Raw genomic sequence first — 12,087 nt, forward strand, 5'->3', positions numbered from 1 at the left:
TCATTTATATCAAACCTTTGGAAAATATACCTTACTTCTCCAGAGCCTAGCAGTGACTGACACATGTTTGAATGAAAGAAGTAGGCAGAGAATATCAGTATTCATTTACGTAATGATTAGTTAAGGATTAAAGTACATTCCAGCATAAGGGCTTCTGACAGCCTTTTGCTTAAACCACACTTGACTTTTCCCTTCGGGCGAGTTTACTGCTTGTGAAATTCCTAGAAAGACCAGAGACATAGAAAGGAGCTGGGATTCGGGACCCAAAGCGGTTTTGGGACGTTATGCGGCCTGGAGGGAAATGTTTTGTCTTGGAGGAGTTCGGAAAGCCAGCGATCTAACAAATTCTGGGCACAGAGAGAAACGCTGCCCTCCGGCCCTCGGGTTGGAGCATCGCGGAGCCAAGGGCAGACTTCGCGCAACCTGCCGCAGGGGCGGCTCCGAGGCCCGGCCCGCGTGGCGCTCTCTCGCTCCACCCCCGGGAGCGCGGGTGCGGGGGGCGGGGCTCCGGGCGGCTCCGCCCCGCCCCGCCGCCCCGCGGGTCATAATGTAGGGTTAGGGCGGCCGGCGGGCGGGCGGGGCTCGGCGGGGGAGGAGCCGCCGGGCGGGGGCGGTGACGACGGTTGGGGGAGGGGAGGAGGAGTCGCGGCGGGAGGAGGACAGCGCCATTCCGGCCGCTCCCTCTGTCCCCTCTCCCTTCCCCGCAGTGGCCCGCGAGCCGCCAGCGAAGGAGCGCGCGCGTGACGCGTCCGGGATTGCTCGCGCCCTCCCGCGCCGAGCGTTCGCCGCCCGCTCATGGCCCGGGCCGCGGCCGACGAGCCGCGCTAAGGCGGGCCGCGCGGAGTCGTGGGGCCGCCGCCGTGGCCCTCGCTGTCCGCACCTCGCCGCCAGCCCGCGGTGCCCGCGCACACCGGCCGCCATCGCCTTCGCGCCTGGCTGGCGGGGGCGCTGTCCTCCCCGGCCGTCCGCGCCGCTCCCTGGAGCTCGGCGGAGCGTGGCAGTCAGGGCCGGCGGAGGCTCGAGGAGCCGGACGCCGCCGCCGGTATCGCCGCCGGCGCTGCGAGGGCCATGACCGTGGAGCAGAACGTGCTGCAGCAGAGCGCGGCGCAGAAGGTGAGGCGAAGCCGCGAGCCGGCGCGGCCCGGCCCCGCTCCTCCTTCTGACGTGCCGCCCTCACCCGCCTCGGCCGGGACCTCCCCGGCCTCCCCCGCCGCCGCCCGGGCCTCCTCTGCCCCGGGCTTCCCCCTCGCTGCCCCCCGCCCCTACCCGCTTTGGGGGCGTCGCGCCCAGTTCCGGGCTGCTTGTGGAAAGCGGGGTGTAGTTAGCGGGTTTCAGTACACTTCCTTTTTGCCGATTGTTTTCCTGTAACAGACGGTGCCGGGTATTGGTTGAGCGCGACCTCACATTCCTACACTCCTCTATATGGCTTCTTAATTAAACTTTATCTTCCTCCTCTTTTTAAAAAAAGGAATAGCCGGTTGTCATCCCTTCTGAACCCAGTTTTTATTTCCAAGGTAGGAGCATTCCAGGCCTGCTGTTTTGCAAAAGGGTCTCCACCAGCATTGAATAGCCGGCCTGGCGGGACAGGTACATTAACCAGGTAGACTCAGTGTAAAAGCAGAGGCTTTGCTTGGTTCCTTTTCCTCCCTCCCTCCCTCCCTCCCTTCCTCCCTTCCTCCCTTCCTTCCCTTCCTTCCTTTCCTTCCTCCCTTCCTTCCTTCCTTCCGTTTCTTTTTCTTTTCTTTTTTTCTTTTTTGAATATAGAAACTGTCCCTTAAGGAAACCTTTCTGGCCATGTTTATTCCAGGAATCCTTTGTCCCCTAAGTTTGACCTTGTTCCATCGTTCACCCTTTACTCTTGCCTCAGTCACACATTCAAATGGTCACTCACTTAAGAAAAAAATCTGGGTTTGTGAAGCTTCAGATCTTTTACGTTAAGTAATGAGAGATGCTACTTTTTTTCTAGGTTTAGCTTTCAGAATCTCAAGTGCACTATCACGGCTTGCACCATATCCTGAAAAGTAGTTGGTTGTGACTTAATTTTTTTGGGGTGGGGGGGGTGGTCATTGGTGTGAAAAGCATTTTGGGCAAAAGGAAAAGATTGCTTTACTCGGCTTGGAATTATGGGGGTAACCAGCGTTTACAGAGAGCAGCTACCAAAAGTATATTTGATTTTTCTGGGAGAGTAGTGAATGCCCCACCCTGTTGTAGTTTTGGCATTGTTATATCCTACCTGTGCTTGATTTTAGAATAAGGGCTGCTGTCCTGCTGACTATGTATACACCCAGCTTGCTAAGTTTTTGCTTTGAGATTATTTTTAGAATTTTATTATAGTACTTGAGGTAATTGAAGATGCTCAAGAATTTTGGAAAGCAAGGATAGTGCATTGTTAGTTTAGGCACTTTGGGAAAGTTGTCTTTGGAACTCTTGTGTGCTGTACTGGTTAATTTAGAAGACTATTGCAGACTGCAGTTTATTTACAGTGGAATAATTCTAGATTTAATAATGGGAGTTTAGAACAGTTTATCTCCTAATCCCCTCCATTCTGTTTGGAATACCTTAAACTTTAGTTTTTGATGTTGAGTACGTGACAAAGTGTTAATACTTAGAGGAGGATCTTGTGGTCCTATGTATACTAAGCAATATTTAATAGGTTTGGTGTCGCTTCTGTTTATAGTTCTCTTCAAAGTTGAATATTAAAGCCTATGTGTTTCGAAGTGGGAAATATAACTCATATTTTTCACATCTCTTAAATTTGAACATTGGCAAGAAATTTGTGAGTTTTTTAAATTGATTTTGGACTGAAGTACTTCTTTAGCATAAAATTAGGTAATGCAGATCTGCCCAATGCAGAGGTTTATGCATAAAATTGTGAATCAAGAATCAAATTACTGAAAGTGATCTTGGCCACCAAGTCCAGTTTCCTAGTTTACTGAGTCCCCTCCTTAAACAAAGGGAGTAGTTGTTAGTCTAAAATATTACCATTATGATGCTGTTTTTAGTGTGTGTCTGTCAGATCATCTCCCTGATACTGTGGACATTTTTTTAGAGCAATACAATTGCATTTATTTTTATACTTCCATCATGGTGTTTATGTATTATTTTTAAAAGAAACATGTAATGTGTTTGCTTTCTATATATTAATATTACTTAATTAATTAATACTTTGTTACTCAGAACTATTTAAAAATATTCATATAGGTTCAAATACCTTAAACCATCCACTTAAAATGAATTGACGATTTAAATCCACCATGCTAGTAACTAGGAAGTAGACTTCAAGCTAGTAACTAGGAAATGAACTACTTTAGAAGAAACAAAAGTGAAACCCTTTGCTTTTAAATTAGAAACTTTATGAATTATTAGTAAAACGAGAAGTGTCTAGTGCATATTGCATAACCAAAATCTTAGCCTGTTTTCTGCTCTCCTTTAAAAAATTGTGTGTTGTATGCTCATGTATAATATTAGCTTTATACAAAGAGCCGTATTTTGGTAGTTGGAACAGTTTTCTATTTTTCAAGATTTTTTTTTCTTCCAGAAGGATGTATGATTAAAAAAAAAAAGCACAACACTCATATGTCTTTTGTCACCTGCAGAGTAGCTTGTCACAGGGTAACATAAGGCAAGGGCTGTCTTTTCCTCTGATGTGTTCTTTGCTTGATTGCTCAAGTTTAGCCATGGCAGGGAGTTATGAGATTAAGTGTAACTGCAGAGAGCTGTTTTTTTTGAGGTTTAAGATGATACAGGTGAGGTGGAGTTGGCAGCAGATTAGCTACAGTTAAATTCTGTCATAATTTTGTTCTTGAACATGTGTATTCAGCCTTTGTGCTTGATATTTACCTAAGTGTAGGATCCTTGCATCTCAGAAATTTGATTCATAGATTCAGGTCCCAAATAAGGATTTTTAAAAAAAAAATACATCTTTATTGGAGTATAATTGCTTCACAATGCTGTGTTAGTTTCTGTTGTACAACAAAGTGAATCAGCCATATGCATACATATATCCCCGTATCTCCTCCCTCTTGAGACTCCGTCCCACCTTCCCTATCCCACCCCTCTAGGACATCGCAAAGCACCAAGCTGATCTTTCTGTGCTATGCTGCTGAGTAGCATTGACATATATACACTACCAAATAAGGATTCTTTAGGGCAGCAAAATAGAAGCCTTCCTCCCAGGGACCAAGTTAATTTGTAGAGTTAAGTGAGCTGGATACTATTTTCATTAAATGTATCCTCCTGAGTTGAATAAAATATAAGGTTCATAAGGGAAGGTATTTTGCCTATTTCGTTTCACCCTAGGGCTTAGAACAGCTCCTTGCACGTAGTAGGTTTCAGTAAATATTTGATGAATGAGTGAGTGTTTTCTAAAAGGAATGCAAGCGCAGGGGTTATTTTAGTTCCCTAACTGAATCTCACAATTTAACATTATTGAGAATCGATGAAAGCTCGAAAGTGTGGACAACTGTTAGAATATAGGCCGTGTAGTGAAAAGACTAGGATGTGGGTTAATCTAAATCACCTTTCTATGACCTTGGGCAAGTCATTAAATGCCTCTGAATCTTCTTTTAAAGCCTTGAAGTTAGTATGATTAGACATGAGCAACTTTTTAAGATCTGAGTGTTTAGTGGAGCTAAGCATACATTTATTCCAGACAGGGAGGATAAAAAAGAAATAGAGGATGGAGGCAGAAGGAATCTTATGGATCAACAGTCAACTTTCACTTAGTTATACTGGGGGTTAGGTGGGAAGGATGTCACAGATTAACCAAATTAAGAGTTAAAACAAAACTTGCAAAACAATACAAGCTGAATTCAGGGTAAATTTCTTAGTTAAAAAAATGTAGTATTTTCTAATTTAGGTATTATCTAAAGTTATAAAAATATAATAACATTTCAAGGGACAGTTAACATTATATAAATCACTCTAAACATTATATAAAATGGATATTCTTTAGTATGAAATAGTTGGTTATCTTGGTATTAGCATAAGACTTGGTTTGCAGAGAGAAAGGGATCCAGCTGCTTATTCCCTTTTTACTCCTTTCTTTTCTCACCTAATTTTGATTCGTTATACTAACATTGTATCCAGCTGCCTTAATGAATTTTCATTAGTTCTAATATTCTGTTGATATTCTTCAATATTCTTTGTATGCAGGCCGTATCATTTGCAAATAATTATCATCTGACCTCCTCTTTGTCAATCTTTACACCTCTTTACTCAAAAACTATTTTATTGTTTTAGCTAAGATTACAGAATGCTACTAGGGTTAATACTAGTTTCTGTTATGTATTGTTTCAGTGTAATATGAAATGTCCTTACAGTTATAAGTTTTTAAAATGCTTTGAAATCAGAGTTAGATGTTGACTCTTTATCAAATGTTTTTTTTTTTTGCAACAACTGTATTTTATATGTCAATAATAAGAATGATTGTTAACAGAAGGAATATTTACTATGTACTATGTTAAGAAATTGTGCTAAGAGTTTTATAAGTTTTTTTCATTTAATCTTCCCAACCACTTTTTTAGATGGAGACTTTTTTTTTACCTTCATGTCCCAGTTGAGGAAACAGTAATAGAGAAGTTAAGAACTAAAGCAACATTTCATTGTTAGTATATGTTAAGAGTGGGATTTAAACTCTGGGCCACGTGACTCAGGGGCTTCTGCTGTTAACCATTAATCTGTATTGCTTTCTGGCAAAATCGCATTCAGTCGTGATGCCTCCAAATTCAGTATACTAAATTTTAAAAAAATTAGAGTTTTTGTTTTTAAATGAGATTGGTTACAGGGTTTGCTTTTATATGTATATGGGCTATTAAGGTTAGCTCATAAAAGCATTAGAAAGCTTTTTGTTTTTTTCCTACACTTTTGGAATTGTTTAGTGTAGCATTAGGTTAAACCATTCAAAATTTGTAGCTTTTAACTATTTTTGATCTTTCAACCTAAGTACTTGTTACTTTGAAGTTTTGATGAATAGGACTATATTAGGCTGACCATTTTATTTAGAGCAAGTTTTAGTTACGCTTTCCAAATTTTGACTAGTATCTTTAAAATTTTTTCTTTCATTGTTTAAAAATATTTTTTGTTTTGCTTTTTTTGTTGCATTTTTAAAATTGTGGATTCTTAGTTTCAACACAATTGAAACAGTGCATTTAGAGAATATGATTTGTAATAGTTTTAGAATTTTATTAAGAATTTCTTACAACTAAGTACATGAGGTTTTAATGATCATATGAAAAGAATATGTATTTTTTGAGAGTTATAGAGTTCTATATATATTAAATGAACACTTATAGTGTCATTTGAATATTTCACTTTTTTTTCTTTATGTCTTAAGTTCTGAGAGAGATTGATGTCTCTACTTTTAATGTAATTTCATCAAATTATCTTTGTATTTCTAATGGATCGAATCCAAACTTGTGTTTTTGCTGGTCTTTTAGTAAGATTTCATCGTTTACATATATAGTGATAACAAATTTAATCTTTTTATTGCCCTCTGACTTTCATTTATTTAAAGAGCTTTTTCTGCTCTTTTAATTCTAAACAAATATATTTAAACATATTTTTCTGTAAATAATTAATAGTTTTCTCTCCTTCCCTGTGCCCCCAATAAGATAAGACTGTTTAGCATATTTTTACTTATAGCATTCTTGATTTTGTTGGGATAATATGGAATTCTAATTTAAATGATGGTATTTAAATTTTTTGCAATATACCTTACATCAAAAATATTAGTTAATTGTGTTACATGTTAGTAGCTAATAAGTTTTTTAAAAATAGGTATTTAGGTGTTTAATTTTAACTATGTTTTTCTGTGTAGTTTAATACTGTTTGATTTTTTTTTTTGTAGATAAGTTGTTAACTCTCTGTATAAGCTTATAAGATTTCTTCTTTGGTTTTAAAATTGAGAAATTTCACACGTGTGTGTGTGTGTGTGTGTGTGTGTGTGTGTGTGTGTGTGTGTGTATTTTTAACCATCCTGGCGAGGATTTTTGATCTGAAAACTTTAGTGTTCTTCTCAGGAAAAAGAGATATATTTAAGAATTATTACTTCTACTCTATTCCTTTTTTCTTTCTCCTTCTGAAACTACATCATTTGAATATTAGATACCATTCATCTCTCTACCTTGCTTCAAATTTCATAATTTCTTTCCCTTTTTGCTCTATGTGCTAGGATAACTTTTTACTTTGTCTACATTATAATTTTTGTAATGCCAATTCTGTATTTACTCCCTCCACAGGTGGTCAGATACTTTTTTGTGGGTTTGTTTTAATAATGTATACACTAATTGGTTCTGAAGTACACAGAATCGAATTAATCATAAATGTTGGATCATGATCAGCTATCTATGCAAATATGTTTTTATTTACTTATGAAATAGCATATTAATCTTTAATGATAAGCACACATTGAATGCACTACTTAAAACACAAGTGAGAACTTTGAAAGTAACCTATATCTAACCATATAGTCCCCTCATCGCATCCCTCTATTTTCATTTGAGATTGTAATCAGCTTGAATCCTGTCTTCATTCTCCCCTTGAGTTCCTTTTTATTGTCGCTCTGAATTCCTGAAGGTATATATTTTTAATTTTAGTTGTTTTAACTTTGGAAACTTTTTTCACCTTGATATATAAATGAAATTCATCTATATAGTAATAAGAATTTTAAAGTTATGTTTGTAACATCTAGACCTTATACTGTCTGTAGTTAATTTTTTGTACCTGGTGTGAGGTAGTGATCCAATTTAATTTTTATTTTGTATATGATTTTTTGTTGTTGTTAATCTTACCTTATTGAAAAGATAATGCTCTCCCCCACTGAACTGATGTACCATCTCTGTCATATATAAAAGCTTTATGGAAAATGCTTTTTTTCACCCTCTGCTGTTTTGTTCCGTCATTCGTTTTGTGAATACCATCCTGTCTTCGTTGCTTTGGCTTCATAGTAATCTCTAGTACTGAAAAAAATAAGTTTGCCCCTCTTCTTCCGAAGTGTTATAGTACTTTATCTTCCTTAGAAAATTTAGAATAATTTTACCAAGTTCTCTGAAAAACCCTGTTTGAGTTTTTTAGTAATTTTATTGAATCTATATACCAATTTGGGATCATTAACATCTTTATGATATTGAGTCTTTCTATCCATGAACAGGGTATACTTCTTTTTATTTAGGCCTTCTTTAATTTTTTTTTTTTTTAGTTTATAATTTTAACAGTAGAATTCTTACACATTGTTTGTCCTATGTAGTTGATACTTTCTGATAACAGTAATACGTGGTGCTTTAAAATGTTTGTTGTTTGTTACTGGTGTGTATGAATGCAGCTAGCTTTTGTATAGTGATCTTATATTTAGCCACCTTGCTAAACTTTACTCTAAAACTTTCATAGATAATTTTAGAATTTCTACATAAAAGATCATATCATAAATAAATCATGACAGTTTTATTTATTTACAATTTCTATGCCTATAATTTCATTTTTTCTTATACTAGGTAAGACATATGATAAATGTTGATTAGAAGTGATAATAGTGGATGTTTTTGTTTTATTGCTGCTTTTATTTTATTTTTTTTAATTTATTTATTTTTTCGGCTTCATCCCCCAACAAATGAACAAATGGTTTGGTTTATTTTCTTTCTTGTTTTTTACTCTTGTGGACTAAAACATGCCAATCTACTCTGGGACACTGATAGTATAAGATCACACCCTTAAATGTAATAATTTCCAAGCTAATGTCACCCTAGGAGACCTTTATAAACAGCTATCCAGAGTTTTCTTGCTACACCCTGATCTTGTCATAGTGAAACAGAGCAGGGCCCTGTGGTCCTTGCCCCCCCCCCCCGCCATGTCCTTAGCCTGCCTTTGTAAAAAATTAATTAATTAATTAATTAATTTATTGGCTGCATTGGCTCTTTGTTGCTGCACGGGCTTTCTCTAGTTGTGGCGAGCGGGGCTACTCTTCGTTGTGGTGCGCGGGCTTCTCATTGCAGTGGCTTCTCCTGTTGCGGAGCACAGGCTCTACACACGTGGGCTTCAGTAGTTGCGGCATGTGGGCTCAATAGTTGTGGCTCGTGGGCTCTAGAGCGCAGGCTCAGTAGTTGTGGTGCACGGGCTTAGTTACTCTGCGGCATGTGGGACCTTCCCGGACCAGTGCTCGAACCCGTGTCCCCTGCATTGGCAGGCAGATTCTTAACCACTGCACCACCAAGGAAGTCCTAGCCTGCCTTTTGTCTGTGGAAAAACTTATCGATGACTTCATTTTAATCCTCCTCCCTTATTTTCCCCATGATTTCTCCATCCAGTTTTAGTAATGTTTTATGGTATCTCTGTAAACTGCCTCACATCCCTCTCTATTGCTGCTTTTAAAGGACAGTTCATTACTTTGGTACCTGATGTACTTCTAAAGTATTTCTCTTGGACAAATACATAGGAGTGGAATTGTTGTAAGATATGGCTAAACGGTTATTCAAAGTGGTTGTACCATTGTACATTCCCATCAGCAATGTATGAGAGTTCCAGTTGGTCTATATCTTTGTTAACACTTGGTATTGTCAATTTTTATATTTTAGCCATTTTAGTGAGTATGTAGTGGTACCTCATTGTGGAGTCAGTATGTATTTCCCTAATGACTAATGGTTTTGGACATCTTTTCATGTGCTTATTGTCTGTATTTATATGACTTTTAAGTATTGTTTCTCATATATTATTAAGTTTTACATTCTCATAGGATCAGCAATAACAAAAGCTACTTATTTTTCCAAGTCTGAAAATGGCAAAAAAGTTAAAGATGTTCCTAGAGGTAAAATACTTAGGAGCATGTACTGATATGCTTACAAAACAAAATGAAATTGCACCATTTTTCCTTCACTTTATATTTTTTAAAGTAATACCTCATAAAGAATGCTCACTACTGAGGAATGAAAAGCCTTTTCTTCTTCATGCCTCAGACTAGCATTAATCTCTTTAATAATTAATAGCACACACAAGAATAATCTTTATGATGTGTATTTTTTCCCACAGGGTACAAAAATACTTTCACATTGTAGTTAGCTTGGAAGTTTGGAAAGAACTTGGGGGACCAGTGATGGGGTGGGATGAACTGTGGACCGGTAAACAATTGAGCAGAGAAAGACTTTTCTTATGGTTTTTGGTCCATGTGAGAATAAGACAGAAGAATAGCTTGTTTTGAACTAGAAACTTATTATTTGTTGGGTTTTTGTTGGTATTGTTCAGCCTGGAAGTGGCTCTGTTGGGGTGAGTGGCACTAGCTTTGAGGACAGGATTGGCTGCAGAGCTGAGAGCTAGGTCCTTAGTGAAGAGGAAAGATGTGGGGGAGGAGTGTAGAGAGAGGGACCAGAAATGAAGAACCATTAGTGGCCAGGATCTGATGCTGTGCTTGCACTAATGTGAGAACCAACCATACACTTGCATATACAAAAGTTTATGCATCATAATTTGAGCCAGAATACATGCAAAATCAAATGTCTCATTTCTCTGAAATGGAGCTACAGAAACAAGCTTGGGCTGGAGGTGTGGGGCTTGCTGTATCCTCCACTGAGGCCTCTGAGCTGGTCTTGGTGTGTCAGAGAGAGGGCCCCTAAAGTCTTCCCATGAGGCCTTAGAGAAAGGCTTTGGGTCAGGACAGGGCCAAGGAAGTGGGTTGAAAGGAAATTAGCAGCAGTCCACTGCCTCAGGTCTAAAATTTCCAGCTTTTGGAGGGAAGAAGGAGCTCTCTGCACAGGCCTCCTGGGGTCATGGACACTCTTTGTGCCTGTTCTAGTTGTACCATACATATTCTCAGAACTGACTTCCGGGCTTCTTCCCCAGTGGGGCTGGGACTTCAAGTTGGTAATAAGCCTGCAGAACTAATAGAACTGATAATATTTCCATTTTTGCTTGTGGCATCAGAGGGAGGGCACCCAGTGAATCTGAGCATGTGACGCTTTGGTGGGATAGAGAAGGAAGCATATGAGCATATGTGGTGGTTATTTATACTTATGGTTACACAAGAACTTAACCATTCTGGTGTTGATAACCTAATTGGTTATCTTTTTATATGTTTATGGACCATTGAGGGTTTTTTTCCCTGTGAAATTCACATTTGTTTCTGTTTTTTTTCCTTGGGGGAGAGATTGTTTTGCCTTTTTTGATTTTAAGGAGTTCTTTATAGTTTATATACTACTTTTTTTTTCCAACTTGCATATTCTGCAAATATCTTTTTCCGTTTATCAGTATGTCTTTTTACTCCCTTTATGTTGTTCTTTCATGAGTAGGAGTCCATTTTGATTTAGTCTTATATGTAATTAGTTTCCTTTATTTTGATCTTTCATACCTGTTTCATAAAGATATTCTCTTTTATTGCCGTGTAATCTTTTTCTTGTTTTGCTTTTGGTATTTAAGTCTTATTCCAATTGGATTTGAATTTTGCATGTCTAAGTAGGTGTCCGAGTTGATTTTTCTCATCTGGAGAACCAGCAGCTTTATTGAAAAGTTTCTCCTTCCCATTAATACTCCACTTGATGGCAGTATTTTTTTATCCTTGAGTTAGAACTGTTTTAAAGGAAGACAGGAAAGGAGGTTTCTGGAACTCTTTCTTGAACTAAAGTATTTTTATTATAGTTTTACTGAAGCTTGCATAAATATAAAATAGACATACATTTATTATGTTCTATTGTGTAGCTTTTATGCACTAAAACCAAAAACCAACTGTTAACTCAGATGTAACCAAAATTAAAAAGCCAGAATAACAAGGTTAGCTTAATTTGACAGATGGTAGTGTTTTACAGAAGCTAACTTGGCAGTTGCAGCTTCAGCCAAGGAAAGTAATATATGTATATCAGGATATTCTTGTAAAATATCTTTATTAAACATTCGGAGTAGATTTTATTGCTGTTGTCATCCACATTCCATCTGTGGCCCTGGTACTTATTTGATAGCCTTTGTCTTAAGAGTAGTGTTCTCAGCCTTTTTGTTGTCACATCTTCAGAGATGTACCACCAAGTATGATCATAGTTTAAAACTTTTTTTTTTGCTATAGCTTAGTAAATGTATCGTAATTATTCTAGTATCTCTTAAGCAGAATGTTGAACT

General features: G+C 38.3%; 1 protein-coding gene across 2 annotated transcripts in view; it reads left to right on the forward strand.

The window, feature by feature from the left end:
• The first annotated feature begins 623 nt into the window (after positions 1-623).
• Positions 624-12,087, forward strand: part of USP25 (ubiquitin specific peptidase 25) — a 139,122-nt gene continuing 127,658 nt past the window's right edge. For both annotated transcript variants that reach the window (XM_057545039.1, XM_057545040.1), the window contains exon 1: positions 624-1,113. In XM_057545039.1, coding sequence (XP_057401022.1) covers positions 1,069-1,113 — 45 coding nt within the window. In that variant the 5' untranslated portion in view covers positions 624-1,068. The remainder of the gene's footprint in view (positions 1,114-12,087) is intronic.

Source organism: Balaenoptera acutorostrata, chromosome 4, assembly GCF_949987535.1.
Source record: "Balaenoptera acutorostrata chromosome 4, mBalAcu1.1, whole genome shotgun sequence".
NCBI classification, from domain to species: domain Eukaryota; kingdom Metazoa; phylum Chordata; class Mammalia; order Artiodactyla; family Balaenopteridae; genus Balaenoptera; species Balaenoptera acutorostrata.